At 42.0% G+C, this 17,054-nt stretch overlaps 1 protein-coding gene across 1 annotated transcript in view; it reads right to left on the minus strand.

Moving 5' to 3' along the window:
- Positions 1-17,054, minus strand: part of LOC106589515 (uncharacterized) — a 29,043-nt gene that overhangs the window by 3,613 nt on the left and 8,376 nt on the right. The window contains exons 2-6 of the mRNA XM_014179598.3: positions 3,491-3,693; positions 3,283-3,384; positions 3,029-3,124; positions 282-392; positions 53-176 (exon numbers count right to left, since the gene is read on the minus strand). Coding sequence (XP_014035073.1) covers positions 53-176; positions 282-392; positions 3,029-3,124; positions 3,283-3,384; positions 3,491-3,693 — 636 coding nt within the window. The remainder of the gene's footprint in view (positions 1-52; positions 177-281; positions 393-3,028; positions 3,125-3,282; positions 3,385-3,490; positions 3,694-17,054) is intronic.

Consider the following 17,054-nt stretch of genomic DNA (forward strand, 5'->3'; position numbering starts at 1 on the left):
GTCCCTACAGAAGAAAAGCCAACATATACACGGGTCCTGTGAAATTGCCTACCATGGTTGTCCAGCTGGCCGAGGTCTCTGTGGTACTGAAGCAGGGTTTTCAGCTGCTGAGGGTGAGACACTGACTCAACACATTCCTCAAGAAGAGAGGGGGAGTCGCTGAGCAGCAAGGCAACCTGACACAATGAGGAATACAGAGTTTGAAGTAATACAGGTAGAATTCACAATTGCGTAAGTGTCAAGTCCATGGTTCCTCTATGTAATTGTATTTCTACTAGTACCTGTTGGAAGTTTGACACAGGAAGTAGCTTCTCCAGTCTCGAAAGGAATTGCCACATGAGTTTCTGTATGGCTGCATCATAACTGGGACCAAATTCCACAGGAAAAACATCCTAAAAAATAGTTTTTAAAAATGTGTATTATTTCACCTTTATTTAAGTTCTCATCATTTACAATTGTGACCTGGTCAAGATAAAGCAACGCAGTGCGACAAAAAACAACAGAGTTACACATGGGATAAACAAACGTACAGTCAATAACACAATAGAAAAGTATATATACAGTGTGTGCAAATGTAGTAAGATTAGGGAGGTATGGCAATAATAGGCCATAGTGGCGAAATAATTACAATTTAGCAATTAAACACGAGTGATAGATGTGCAAGTAGAGATAATGGGGTGCAAAGGAGCAAAAAATAAATAACATGGGGATGAGGTAGTTGGGTGGGCTATTTGCAGATGGGCTGTGTACAGGTGCAATGATCGGTAAGCTGCTCTGACAGCTGATGCTTAAAGTTAGTGAGGGAGATATGAGTCTCCAGCGTCAGAGATTTTTGCAATTCGTTCCAGTCATTGGCAGCAGAGAACTGGAAAGAAAGGCGGCCAAAGGAGTTGGCTTTGGGGATGACCAGTGAAATAAACCTGCTGGAGCGTGTGCTGCTATGGTGACCAGTGAGCTGAGATAAGGCAGGGCTTTACCGTGCAAAGACTTATAGATAACCTGGAGCCAGAGGGTTTGGCGACGAATATGAAGCGAGGGCCAGCCAACGAGAGCATACAAGTCGCAGTGGTGGGTAGTATATGGGGCTTTGGTGACGAAACGGATGGCACTGTGATAGAAAATTGGATAGTCTGAGTAGAGAGTTGGAGGCTATTTTGTAAATGACGTCACCAAAGTCAAGGATCGGTAGGATAGTCAGTTTTATGAGGGTATGTTTGGCAGCATGAGTGAAAGATGCTTTGTTGCGATATAGGAAGTCAATTCTAGATTTAATTTTGGATTGGAGATGCTTAATGTGTCTAGAAGGAGAGTTTGCAGTTTAACCAGACACCTAGGTATTTGTAGTTGTCCACATATTCTAAGTCAGAACCGTCCAGAGTAGTGATGCTAGACGGGCGAGTAGCGATCGGTTGAAGAGCATGCATTTAGTTTTACTTGCATTTAAAAGCAGTTGGAAGCTACAGAAGGAGCGTTGTATGGCATTCAAGCTCGTCTGGAGGTTTGTTAACACAGTGTCCAAAGAAGGGCCAGAAGTATACAGAATGGTGTCGTCTGCGTAGAGGTAGTTCAGAGAATCACCAGCAGTAAGAGCGACATCACTGATGTATACAGAGAAAAGAGTCGGCCCGAGAATTGAACCCTGTGGCACCCCCATAGAGACTGCAAGAGGTCCGGACAACAGGCCCTCCAATTTGACACACTGAACTCTGAGAAGTAGTTGGTGAACCAGGCGAGGCAGTCATTTGAGAAACCAAGGCTGTTGAGTCTGCCGATAAGAATGCAGTGATTGACAGAGTCGAAAGCCTTGGTCAGGTCGATGAATACGGCTGCACAGTATTGTCTTTTGTCGATGGCGGTTATGATATCGTTTAGGACTTGAGTGTGGTTAAGGTGCACCCATGACCAGTTCGGTAACCAGATTGCATAGCGGCGAAGGTACGGTGGGATTCGAAATGGTCAGTGATCTGTTTGTTAACTTGTCTTTCAAAGACTTAATGCAGGGCAGGATGGATATAGGTCTAACAATTTGGGTCTAGAGAGTCTCCCCCTTTGAAGAGGGGGGATGACCGCGGCAGCTTTCCAATCTTTAGGGATCTCCGATGATACAAAAGAGGTTGAACAGGCTAGTAATAGGGGTTGCAACAATTGCGGCGGATACTTTTAGAAAGAGAAGGTCCAGATTGTCTAGCCCAGCTGATTTATAGGGGTACAGATTTTGCAGCTCTTTCAGAACATCAGCTTTCTGGATTTGGGTGTAGGTGAAATGGGGGAGGCAGGGGGAAAGCATGGCCAGCCGTAGAAAAATGCTTATTGAAATTCTCGATTATCGTAGATTTATCAGTGGTGGCTGTGTTTCCTAGCCTCAGTGCAGTGGGCAGCTGGGAGGAGGTGCTCTTATTCTCAATGGACTTTACAGTGTCTGAGAACTTTTTGGAGTTTGTGCTACAGGATGCAAATTTCCATTTGAAAAAGCTAGCCTTTGCTTTCCTAACTGACTGTGTATATTGGTTCCTAACTTCCCTGAAAAGTTACATATCGCGGAGGCTATTCGAAGCTAATGCAGTACGCCACAGGATGTTTTTGTGCTGGTCAAGAGCAGTCAAGTCTGGAGTGAACCAAGGGCTATATCTGTTCTTAGTTCTACATTTTTTGAATGGGGCATGCTTATTTAAGATGGTGAGGAAAGCACTTTTAAAGAATAACCAGGCATCCTCTACTGATGGAATGAGGTCAATATCCTTCCAGGATACCCGGGCCAGGTCGATTAGAAAGGCCTTCTCGCTGAAGTGTTTTAGGGAGCGTTTGACAGTGATGAGGGAAGGTCGTTTGACTGCGGACCCTCAGTGATCGCTGAGATCCTGGTTGAAGACAGCAGAGGTGTATTTAGAGGGCAGGTTGGTCAGGATGATATCTTTACTCATGAGTAAAGGAATATGAGCTATCTATTAAATAATCTCCTGAGATTTTTCATTTGTGGAAACACAGCAGTCACATGGAAATGACCCACAACTATTCCATACCCACTGACCTGGAAGAAATGTTCCCTCTCATTTGGGTCTTTCAGAAGGGTTTGAACCAGCCCCAGGAAGTTGGATTCAGATAATCCCACCTCTGCATCAGTCGCCTTAAACACAGAATATAAAATGTTGCCTTAAAATCAGGACATCCTAAATGATAGCTTTTCATTTAGGCTGCATATGTTTTTGACATAATGGATCAGTCATATTAGAAATATTTATGACTGACAGACATTAGCAGATTCTCTGCCCGTGAGGAGCTCACTTGTGTCCCCCAGAGGGGTGTAAGGGTCTGTATCCTGTCCAGGTGTGGCTGAATGGTCTGGAGGTCTGTGAACGGCTTCGAGAGACACAACTCCAGGACCAGCTGAAAGCAGACCAAACCAGTCAGAAAATGTAGAAGGGAAGACATGACTAAAACTGTTCATCTCATCTTTCCCCACATGAGCACTAGTTCCGTCCCTCCCTCTCACCCGTGCTCGAAGACCCAGAATAAGTTGGGCCCTCTGACTGTCATTCAGAAGCTCTGGAACCACATCTGTGACCATGGTAACAAACTCCTCCAGCATCCCATAATCCATCACGCGTCTCTGCTGGATCGTTTGCCAGATGGCTGCTGAGACCAGCCGCAGTGGTGGGACCATGAGGCGCAGAGCAGGGAGAGGAAGAGGTGGAACTGAAATAGAGAATTTGGTTTTGATGAGGACAGCAATGCCTTTTGTTACAACTGATTCAGTTACGTTCAGGGTTGAACAATGCAAAAATGGGTGCTAGTGGTAAAAAGAAAATATATTTGAGCCAATACTAGCCAGATCGTTCTGACCTGAGATTCAGGCAGTAAATACAAACTTTCAGGTCGGAACGCTCGGCTGCCTAAATGAGGGAAGTGTGGAGCCGGCGCGGGATATGGCTGAGAAAACGTACCTCATCCGGAGATGAAAGATGTCGCTGACCTCCTAATTATCCTATTACCCAAAATGATATATCAAGAAGATTGAAATACTGCTAGTTTTTATTTAAACAGAAGCCACGGCAGCTATTTTGGAATGACACGTTGCGTTGAGCAACAAAGGATAGTCAGACAATCAGGCTCCTTTGTTGTTCAGCACCACGTTATATGTGGCTTCTGCTACCTAGCATGAGGATGAAAAAGGCAGTTTAATTACAAACTAGCAGTATTTCAATCTTCAATTTAGGATAATTAGGAGGACAGCGACATCTTCCATCTCTGGATTGAGGTAAGTTTTCCCAGCAATATCCCACCCTGCACTGTCCACCTTAACCCTGAGACCCAACTGAGACCCAACATTGGAAAAACAAGTTTCCTAAATTGCATCCTGTATAGGTCCTAAACAAAACAACAACTAAAAGTCAAACATTACATAGTGCAGCTCCTTAGACCCAGATGTATCCATTAGTAGTATTTGATGTGTCAATATATTTGTGGCATCAATAGCCTCAAACATTAGAAACATGTCCACTCGTTAGAGCTGTAACGATTCGCCAATACACATCGGTCCCCAATGCAAATGTTTGAGAGTACTGCGTCGGTCCACGGACCCCACAACCGATCCAAATTTAGCATGCATCAGTCAGAAAAATGTATTCAAGCGTTACGATTCACTAAAAGGTTTTGCTGACATAAGTTTCCCACCTACCTTACAAAAATACTACATATTTTGCGACAACTCATGCACCCTTTCCTTCAGTGTCAAACTAAACATATAACGGTGTTGATAGTCAGTGATCTACATATCATTTTGCATGCCGAACAACCCTAGGGAATATCAGTAACAGTCAAACTGCGCACTATGCCCAACAAAATGCAGACAGCCTGATCATCTGCATGGCACCTTCAGCACTCAAATGCTACAATGGCTTGCATTATATTAGGTTTTATTAGTTGACTGACCTATGTCATTTTCTAGATTTTGGGGTGCTTTCAAGACAAATGGGAACTCGGGGAAAAATACAAGGTCAAATCATGATGTTAGTAATCTTCAGGTCAGAAAGTCTGATCTCTAGAAATATACCAGAGTTGACTTGGAATTCCGAGTCGAATGACCGGCGATTTTTCCCCAGTCGGAGCAATTTTTCCCTTCAGAGTTCCAGTTGTTTTGAACGCTGCAATTGTTATCTTGGTGCTGTTAAATTGTGTTTTACCAGAATAAAAGTCAGCTACCAGAGACCATTCTCATCTGGCTATAGCCTACCTGCTGAAAAGGAGCTTACAATAGATTTGATTTCGACTGTTCAGGTTCACCATCGACAAGTTTTGCTTTATACAAAAGTGTATACGGTCATTTTTAGTTAAACAGGGTAAAGTTGATAATTTCATGATGAGGAATCACTTTTTCAAGGTGCACTGCATGGCCAAAGCGGGAGGTGAAAAGAAACTCAACTTCCAAACGGTCAAAACCATTTGATTTCAAGATGGGGAGGTGAAATCCAAAGTTGTACTAAACAAATTTTGGGGGGTGTAGATCAACTTTAATAGCACACATAGATTGTAGCTTCCATCAATGTAATTCCATCATTTCCAATCCCCAATATATTTTGTTATAATATACACACACAATACCAGTCGTAAGTTTGGACACACCTACTCATTCTAGGGTTTTCCTTTTTTTTTTATTACAATTTTCTACATTGTAGAAAAAAATAGTGAAGACATCAAAACTATGAGATAACACATAAGGAATCATGTAGTAACCAAAACAGTGTTACACAAATAAAAATCTTATATTTGAGATTCTTCAAAGTAGCCACCCTTTGCCTTGACATCTTTGCCCACTCTTGGCATTCTCTCAACCAGCTTCACCTGGAATGCTTTTCCAACAGTTTCCACATACGAGTTCCCACATATGCTGAGCACTTGCTGGCTGCTTTTCCGTCACTCTTCGGTCCAACTTATCCCAAACCATCTTAGTTGGGTTGAGGTCGGGTGATTGTGGAGGCCAGGTCATCTGATGCAGCACTCCATCACTCTACTTCTTGGTCAAATAGCCCTTACACAGCTGAAGGTGTGTTTTGGGTCATTGTCCCATTGAAAAACAAATGATAGTCCCACTAAGCCTAAACCAGATGGGATGGCGTATCGCTGCAGAATACTGTAGTAGCCATGCTGGTTAAGTGTGCCTTGAAATCTAAATAAATCACAGACAGCGTCACCGGCAAAGCGTCCCCACACCATAACACCACCTCCTCCATGCTTCACGGTGGGAACCACACATGCAGAAATCATCCGTTAACCTAGTCTGCGTCACACAAACACATGGTGGTTGGAACCAAAAATCTCAAATTTGGACTCATCAGACCAAAAGGACAAAATTCCACTGGTCCTAAGTCCATTGCTCATGTTTCTTGGCCCAAGCAAGTCTCTTCTTATTTTTGTCCTTTAGTAGTGGTTCCTTTGCAGCAATTCGACCATGAAGGCCTGATTCACACAGTCTCCTTTGAACAGTTGATGTTGAAATATGCCTGTTAATTGAACTGAAGCATTTTATTTGGGCTGCAATTTCTGAGGCTGGTAACTCTAATGAACTTATCCTCTGCAGAAGTAACTCTGGGTCTTCCTTTCCTATTTTGGAATTCATATGGCACAGCTGTCAATTTTTTGGTCCTTAAATGAAGCTGGTATACTTTATAAAATCACAATTTTTTTTAAAACCGGTTTTGGTCTTTAATGCAGGACCGACAGACAAGTTCTTTACTTCCTCCCCCTTCTACTTGCCGCTTCCATTTTTGCAGGAATGCTGCAATTAGTTGGTTGTAATTTTGGTAAACATGTCCATATATTTTTTGTTAGCTGCATGTGTGACAATGCCACCAGTCCTATTTATGATATCCCTTACAAAGATTACACTTCTTTTTGTGAAAAACCTAATATAAATTTGTATATTTGAGTTTAACCACAATATGTTGTAGTATTATTTGTTCTGTCTTTTCTGGTGGATTAAACTGAATTTGTAACCAACTTTCTATGGTTTGTTTTAAAAAGAGATATTTTGGGAGATTATTTCCTTTTCAAATAACTGAAAGTGAGAGGTTGTAATCTGAATAAAGGGAAAAAGGCCATTCTTGAACATGGGGTGAGACATTCTTACTAAATTTGCTAGAGAACCAGTTTAGATTGAAGAATAACTTTTGTATGACTGAAACCGTCAGTGAGGTCTAATGCTTTAATATTTCATCATTTCTACCCCCCGAATTCACATTAATTATATAAAAATGGCCCGTTTAATTGTCTGGCCTGCCGTTCCAAATAAGTGAATATTCTTTGCTCATAAAATAATTTTAAAAACAAGTCGCTATGTGTAGGTAAGACCATAAGCAAATAGGTAAATTGGGATATGACTATAGAGTTAATCAGGGTGATTTTTCCACAAATACAGGTATTTTCCTTTTCATCTTACCTATTTTTGTCGTAAGATCATTTATTGTAGTAAGATCATTTCTTTCGGGATATGTAGAATACCAATAAAATGGTCTGACTCATGTAGTTAACTACACAGTAATGTAAAAATGTTATTTTTTAGTGGTCCAATACATAATATCATAATTTGGTTGTAAAAAGTATCTAGATCCTCTATTAGAGAGTTGTGGAGGGATCCAAATTGTGGATTTAAAAGAAGGCAACGTTGCAGGAGCTGCGTTTACTTTGTTTTGTTCCGAGACAATGTGGACCGCGTTGACTTTCAATGTAGCAACTGCTTGCGGTGGACTACAGGAGCGAAGTAGCTACTCTTAGCAAGCAAGTAGCAAACCTACATAAGCTACTGGGGAACCCACGCCCACCTACTTTTTCTTCCACCCCAGTTTATTGAATCAGATGGCTCATTCATCACAAAGCCCAATGATATTGCAAACTACTTTAATGACTTTTTCATTGGCAAGATAAGAAAACATAGGGATGACATGCCAGCAACAAAACGCTGACACTACACATCCAAGTATATCAGACCAAATTATGAAAGACAAGAATTGTACTTTTGAATTCCGTAAAGTCAGTGTGGAAGAGGCGAAAACATTTGTTGTCTATCAAGAATGACAATCTAGATGGAAAATTACTGAGGATAATAGCAGATGATATTGCCACTCCTATTTGCCACATCTTCAATTTATGCCTACTAGAGTGTGTGTGCCCTCAGGCCTGGAGGGAAGCTAAAGTCATTCCGCTACCCAAGAATAGTAAAGCCCCCTTTACTGGCTCAAATAGCCAACCAATCAACCGGTTACCAACCCGTAGTAAACTTCTGGGGGGGGGGGGGGGGGGGGAATTGTGTTTGACCAGATACAATGCTATTTTTCAGTCAACACATTGACCACAGAATTTCAGCATGCTTATAGGGAAGGACACTCAACAAGCACAGCACTTACACAAATGACTGAGGTGACTGTGAAGCAACAAACATTGGCACGCATATAGGGAAGGATCAAATTTGTAAGAGGCCTCCAATTTTTTCAATGGACTAGATCTTTATATTTACAATTATCCTCAGTTAGTGGAGATAAGGACATACAAAAAATGTGCTTAAAAGTACTTTGCCTCTCAAAATATATTTGGTGAACCATGGGTGACTCCATTTGTAACAAGTTTCAGTAAATTCTTTCTGGTAGTATTTCTAGGTTGATGAAAAAATTATTTAATGCATTTTCCCCCACATTCCATCGAGTTTGCTTTATTTTGATTATATATATATATATATATATATATATAAATAAATAAATAAATAACACGTGATCTTTCTTGAATAGGTCTCCATTTATTTTTCCTCCAACTTACTGTGCCTCTATGGTACAGTTTATTGCTATCTGTACCATGAGTCCTTCCATTTCCTTTTTAAAATATGGACTTTTTCTACCTGAATTGCTTTTGTTTTAGATAAGTACTGAATTGCATAGCCTCCAAAGACATTTAAAAAGTGTCCTATACAATAAGGTGATCTGCTGTACCCATGTCTGAAAAAGTCAGTTATAAATTATTTCCTAATGAACTTGTTTTTAATCATCCAATAGGCTTTGATGATTACATTTCCAATATCCTCGCCCACGTGGAAATTCTGTAAGAGTAATATATATGCCAATTTTTTGATGGTCTGACCACATTCTGTCCCCCATCAACACTTTTTACTTTTGGTGGCAGCGAGAATGTCAAAGTAAATCAAGATTACTAGCTTGATTGAGCCTCTACCATGCATGCATGCATGCATGTATGTATGTATACACACACAATCTCACTAGGTCAGGATATTTAAGCCTCCATATATCTACTAGTTCCAATATATTCATGACATTCGTGATTTCCTTAAGTGCATGAGGGTGATAGTTTGTAGAGTGATTTCCTTTACGGTCCATTGAGGCATTTAAAACCGTATTATAATCTCCCACCATAATAGTCTTGTATTGATTGTAGGTTTGAGAGAGAGATACACTGCTCAAAAAAATAAAGGTAACACTTAAACAACAACGTAACTCCAAGTCAATCACACTTCTGTGAAATCAAACTGTCCACTTAGGAAGCAGCACTGATTGACAATAAATGTCACATGCTGTTGTGCAAATGGAATAGACAACAGGTGGAAATTATAGGCAATTAGCAAGACACCCCCAATAAAGGAGTGGTTCTGCAGGTGGGGACCACAGACCACTTCTCAGTTCCTATGCTTCCTGGCTGATGTTTTGGTCACTTTTGAATGCTGGCGGTGCTTTCACTCTAGTGGTAGCATGAGACGGAGTCTACAACCCACACAAGTGGCTCAGGTAGTGCAGCTCATCCAGGATGGCACATCAATGCGAGCTGTGGCAAGAAGGTTTGCTGTGTCTGTCAGCGTAGTGTCCAGAGCATGGAGGCGCTACCAGGAGACAGGCCAGTACATCAGGAGACGTGGAGGAGGCCGTAGGAGGGCAACAACCCAGCAGCAGGACCGCTACCTCCGCCTTTGTGCAAGGAGGAGCAGGAGGAGCACTGCCAGAGCCCTGCAAAATGACCTCCAGCATGCCACAAATGTGCATGTGTCTGCTCAAACGGTCAGAAACAGGACTCCATGAGGGTGGAATGAGGGCCCGACGTCCACAGGTGTGGGTTGTGCTTACAGCCCAACACCGTGCAGGACGTTTGGCATTTGCCAGAGAACACCAAGATTGGCAAATTCGCCACTGGCGCCCTGTGCTCTTCACAGATGAAAGCAGGTTCACACTGAGCACGTGACAGACGTGACAGAGTCTGGAGACGCCTTGGAGAACGTTCTGCTGCCTGCAACATCCTCCAGCATGACCGGTTTGGCAGTGGGTCAGTCATGGTGTGGGGTGGCATTTCTTTGGGGGGCCGCACAGCCCTCCATGTGCTCGCCAGAGGTAGCCTGACTGCCATTAGGTACCGAGATGAGATCCTCATACCCCTTGTGAGACAATATGCTGGTGCGGTTGGCCCTGGGTTCCTCCTAATGCAAGACGATGCTAGACCTCATGTGGCTGGAGTGTCAGCAGTTCCTGCAAGAGGAAGGCATTGATGCTATGGACTGGCCCGCCCGTTCCCCAGACCTGAATCCAATTGAGCACATCTGGGACATCATGTCTCGCTCCATCCACCAACGCCACGTTGCACCACAGACTGTCCAGGAGTTGGCGGATGCTTTAGTCCAGGTCTGGGAGGAGATCCCTCAGGAGACCATCCGCCACCTCATCAGGAACATGCCCAGGCGTTGTTGGGAGGTCATACAGGCACGTGGAGGCCCACACACACTACTGAGCCTTATTTTGACTTGTTTTAAGGACATTACATCAAAGTTGGATCAGCCTGTAGTGTGGTTTTCCACTTTAATTTTGAGTGCGACTCCAAATCCAGACCTCCATGGGTTTATAAATTGGATTTCCATTGATTATTTTTGTGTGATTTTGTTGTAAGCACATTCAACTATGTAAAGAAAAAACTATTTAATAAGATTATTTCTTTCATTCAGATCTAGGATGTGTTGAGCAGTATATATATTTTCAAAGAAGCATGGATTTCAGTTGTACAACTGACTAGGTATCCTCCTTTCCCTTTCATCATTATTTGGACCGTATAGATATATTTATTAGGGTTCCCGTTAGCTGCTGCCAAGGGGTCCAAACACACCCAAGCACCCACATTACATATAAAACAAAACACAGTGACCTGTGTTTGTCCTGAATGAGCTAAAGATAACAGTACATCATATAACATCCCTACACCACCACATATTCACACCACCACCATACAACGTGTCTCTTCACAGTCCCCGTTGTTCCATAAGGTGCATTTTTTCCTGCTTTTTAAATCTGATTCTACTGCTTGCATCAGTTATCTGATGTGGAATAGAGTTCCATGTAGTCATGGCTCTGTTGTACTGTGCGCCTCCCATAGTCTGTTCTGGACTTGGGGACTGTAAAGAGACCTCTGGTGGCATGTCTTGTGGGGTATGCATGGATGTCCGAGCTGTGTGCCAGTACTTTAAAAAAAACAGACAGCTTGGTATATTCAGCATGTCAACACCTCTTACGAAAACAAGTAATGAAGTCAATCTTTTCCACTTTGAGCCATTAAGAGATTGGCATGCATGTCCTTAATGTTAGCTCTCCGTATACTTTTAAGGGCCAGCTGTGCTGCCCTGTGCTGAGCCAACTGCAACTTTCCCAAGTCCCTCTTTGTGGCACCTGACCACACGACTGAACAGTAGTCTAGGTGCAACAAAACCAGGGCCTGGAGGACCTGCCTTGTTGATAGTGTTGTTAAGAAGGCATAGCAGAGCTTTATTATGGACAGACTTCTCCCCATTTTAGCTATTGTTGTAAACTCCTGGTCAAAATATATTGACACAAACCAGGATCACTCCAAGCAGTTTAGTCATCTCAACTTGCTCAATTTCCACATTATTCATTACGAGACGTAGTTGAGGTTTAGTGAATGATTTGTCCCAAATACAATGCTATTAGTTTTGGAAATATTTAGGACTAAGTTATTCCTTGCAACAAATTCCGAAAATAACTGCAGCTCTTTGTTAAGTGTTGCAGTCATTTCAGTCGGTGTAGTAGCTGACGTGTATAGTGTTGAGTCATCCACATACATAGACACACTTGCCAGTGGCATGTCGTTAGTAAAAATTTAAAAAAAAAGCAAGGGCCTAAACAGCTACCCTGGGGAATTCCTGATTCTACCTGGATTATGTTGTAGAGGCCTCCATTAAAGAGCATCCTCTGTGTTCTGTTAGACAAGTAACTCTTTATAGCAGGGGGTGTAAAGCCATAACACATACATTTTTTCAGCAGCAGACTATGATCAATAACGTCAAAAGCGGCACTGAAGTCTAACAAGACAGCCCCCCCCCAATCATTTTATTAATTTCTCTCAGCCAATCAGTCATTTTTGTAAGTGCTGTGCTTGTTGAGTGTCCTTCCCTATATGCGTGCCGAAAGTCTGTTAATTTGTTTACTATGAAATAGCATTGTATCTGGTCAAACACCATTTTTTCGAAAAGTTTACTAAGGGTTGGTAACAGGCTGATTGGTCAGCTATTCGAGTCAGTAAAGGGGGCTTTACTATTCTTGGGTAGCGGAATGACTTTAGCTTCCCCCCAGGCCTGAGGGCACACACTTTCTTGTAGGCGTTGATTGAACATAAGGCAAATAGGAGTGGCAATATCGTCCACTATTAATGAGCCATATCTGTTCATGGTTCAATAACATACTTAAAATCATCCATCTACCTTGCAGATCTGTTTGGACAATTTGCACACTCGGATCAAAATCGCTAATTAAGTCACTCCTTTAGAATTTTTTTGCCCATGGGAGAAGTATATTTCGCACCTCCCCCAGTCCTTTTCCCCACACAACTTCATCTAAAATTGTTGAATGAGTTTCCTGTAAACATACATATTACTTGTCTTTTAGCGAGGTAAAAACCCAAGTTAGGTTGACATTCCAGTGTCCCTCCGGATCCCAGGGCCCCCGAGAGACCGGGACACATCCTTTGAAAAGAGCACAGTGCCGCCAAAAGCATTTCCAACGCCCTCACAGCAATTTCTATTATATATTAGTGATGCACCGATAATAGATTTTTGGCCGATACTTTCCTTGCAAATAAAGCGATACTGATAAAAATTAAAAATTGCAGCTATTTAAGCATTCTAGTACAGTTAAGTAGTTCCCACACACACACACACACACACAACAGAGCGGTCTAAGGCACTGCATCTCAGTGCAAGAGGCATCACTGCAGTCCTTGGTTCAAATCCAGGCTGTATCACATCCGGCCGTGATTGGGAGTCCCATAGGGTGGAGCACAATTGACACAGCGTTGTCCAGGTTTGGCAATCATTGTAAATAAGAATTCGTTCTTAACGGACTTGCCAAGATACAGTTGAAGTCATAAGTTCACATACACCTTAGCCAAATACATTTAAACTCAGTCTCACAATTCCTGAAATTGAATCATTTATTTGAAGAATGTGAAATGTCAGAATAATAGTAGAGATAATGATTTATTTCAGCTTTTATTTCTTTCATCACATTCCCAGTGGGTCAGAAGTTTACATACTCAATTAGTATTTGGTAGCATTGCCTTTAAATTGTTTAACTAGGGTCAAACATTTGGGTAGCCTTCCACAAGCTTCCCACAATACGGTCGGTGAATTTTGGTCCATTCCTCCTGACAGAGCTGGTGTAACTGAGTCAGGTTTGTAGGCCTCCTTGCTCACACACGCCTTTTCAGTTCTGCCCACAAATTCATGGGATTGAGGTCAGGGCTTTGACGGCCACTCCAATACCTTGAATTTGTTGCCCTTAAGCCATTTTACCACAACTTTGGAAGAATGCTTGGGGTCATTGTCCATTTGGAAGACCCATTTGCAACCAAGCTTTAACTTCCTGACTGATGTCTTGAGATGTTGCTTCAATATATCCACAATTTTCTGCCTCATGATGCCATCTATTTTGTGAAGTGCACCAGTCCCTCCTGCAGCAAAGCACCCCCACAACATGATGCTGCCACCCCCGTGCTTCACGGTTGGGATGGTGTTCTTCGGCTTGCAAGCATCCCCCTTTTTCCTCCAAACATAACGATGGTCATTATGGACAAACAGTTCCATCAGACCAGAGGACATTTCTCAAAAAAGTACGATCTTTGTCTCCATGTGCAGTTGCAAACTGTAGTCTGGTTTTTTATGGCGGTTTTGAATCAGTGGCTTCTTCCTTGCTGAGCGGCCTTTCAAGTTGTCGATATAAGACTTGTTTTACTGTGGATATAGATACTTTTGTACCCATTTCCTCCATCAACTTCATAAGGTCCTTTGCTGTTGTTCGGGGATTGATTTGCACTTTTCGCACCAAAGTACGTTCAACTCTAGGAGACAGAATGCATCTCCTTCCTGAGCAGCATGACGGCTGCGTGGTCCCATGGTGTTTATACTTGCGTACTATTGTTTGTACAGATGAACGCGGTACCATCAGGCATTTGGAAATTGCTCCCAAGGATGAACCAGACTTGGAGGTCAACAATTCTTTTCCTGAGGTCTTGGCTGATTTCTTTTGATTTTCCGATGATGTCAAGCAGAGGCACTGCGTTTGAAGGTAGGCCTTGAAATACATCCACAGGTACACCTCCAATTGACTCAAATTAATTAATTAATCAGAAGCTTCTAACACCATGACATCATTTTCTGGAATTTTCCAAGCTGTTTAAATGCACAGTCAATTTAGTGTATGTAAACTTCTGACCCACTGGAATTGTGATACAGTGAATTATAAGTGAAATAATCTGTCTGTAAACAATTGCTGGAAAAATGACTTGTGTCATGCACAAAGTAGATGTCCTAACCGACTTGCCAAAACTATAGTTAACAAGAAATGTGGAGTGGTTGAAAAACGAGTTTTAATGACTGCAACATAAATGTATGTAAACTTCCGACTTCAACTGTAAATAAAGGGCACACACACCAAAAAGTTTTTTTGTTATCATTTACTGTACGCATGTCCCCATTACCAGTAAAACATAATCAAAACCTATTTCTTTCACTTATTTGCTGTGCTGTTTCATTGTTCAATTGTTCAGTCGTTTCATTCTCAAATCAGGATTTCTATGGAACGCTGTTTGGGTCTTTGCATGTCAAATAAGCTTGTTTCCCAATCAGGACCTGAATGACTGCATGTCACAATTGAACGCGTTCATAAATGTACGTAGTTATTACACAATCACTCGTATTTCATATGTCACAACGATTCATTGATACGTATGCTATGATGCTGGTAAAGTGTTCTTGTGCACGCACCTACAGTGCTGGTCATAAAAAAAAAGCTAGCTAGCTCATGGATGCAAACAATGTTCTTCCCCAAAAACATAGCAAAACGACACGTTTCAGTAGCTATAGTTAGCTAGCTAACTATATAGCTAGGTGTCATCTAAAACAACCCTAATTCATAAGACAGTTCTTATTTGATTAATGGTGGTCGGACCCATCTGTGAAGCTAACCATAATGGTGGACTTTGCAGTTAGCCTTCAAAATAAGTATGTCATTGACAGTGATGCAAATTAATACAAATAGTAGAACGCCATCATTTAATAGATCATGCTAAACTAGGTTGGAATGTTACATAAAATCAACAAAAGACAAATGCTAATTTAACAAATCTGTTGAAATCACACAGGATGTATTATACTTTAGAATTGCATTGGGGTCGGGCCTCTCGAGTGGCGCAAGGCACTGCATCGTAGTGCTAGCTGTGCCACTAGAGATTCTGGGTTCGAGTCCAGGCTCTGTCGCAGCTGGTCGCGACTGGGAGACCCATGGTGCGGCGCACAAATGGCCCAGCATCATCCGGGTTTGGCCGGCAGGGATGTCCTTTAACCATCACGCACTAGCGACTCTAGTGGCGGGCCGGGCGCAGTGCATGCTGGTGTTTCTTCTGACACATTGGTGCGGCTGGCTTCCGGGTTAAGTGGGCATTGTGTCAAGAAGCAGTTTGGTTGTGTTTCAGAGGATGCATTGCTCTTGACCTTCGCCTCTCCCGAGTCCGTAAGGGAGTTTCACACCCTTTGGCTTTGTAGGCCCAACACTGCCAGGCAGACTCAATCTTGACGGGGCAGTGCTTTAGTGGGTCTCTGAATTTCTTTGTTTTGGCTTTGTATATGCTACTTACAGTAGGACCATAAAACAGATAAGGACTTCTCCTTAGTGTATGGGTTGCTCACGTGGGTGTCTAGGGTATAGGGGTTGGGGACCGTTCCATCATGATAGGACAATAACTAAACTACATTTTAAAATGTATATCCCATATCTGCACAAAATGTTAAGAGCTCTCAAAAGCCCTGCTCGCAGACACATAAGCTCTGGTATTCGCAACCATTTTCACTCACTTAAAATGCTAAAACACACCCCCTACCTTCCATCACAATTCACCTGCACATACTGTGCTTTTTATGTCCTGTTTGCAGTGTTCTTATCCCTACCATGTTGATTGAGTACTTTTGTGTTCCAGTTCCTTATACTTGATATATTACTTAATTATCCATCTAAATAATTAGTATTCAACTTATGTTACAACATTCCTTGAATGGTATAGTCTAGTTGTAGTTTATTTCTTTATCAATTGTTTAGTTTTCCCCATATTTTTTTATTACAATCCCTTCCATGGATAGTATTGGGTGTTCCATTGTTCGACTCCATGGGAACTTTAATATTTAGAATAGACATGGAGTAGTATGGGTGTCTGAACATTTGGTTATCAATATACAGTTTATCGACTATGAGAGCTAAACGTTTCCCTATTAATCTATTCTCCTTGAAGAGTGGATGCAGAACTTTACACCGTTCTGCAACTTCTTTCAGGAACTGATCATTCATGCCTCCTCATGCCAGTGAGTCTTTTACCCAGGCTTTTAACCATTTATTTTCATCTTTAAAGAATGCACATTTGGCAACGATTGGGTGCTCATATCCTGGTCCTAAACGGTGTACACGTTCAGAGTTGGATTTTGTCTATAACATCGTCTGGGATCTGCAGCACTGTAAGAAAGAATTCTT

Source organism: Salmo salar, chromosome 28, assembly GCF_965601325.2.
Source record: "Salmo salar chromosome 28, fSalSal1, whole genome shotgun sequence".
Lineage (NCBI taxonomy): Eukaryota > Metazoa > Chordata > Actinopteri > Salmoniformes > Salmonidae > Salmo > Salmo salar.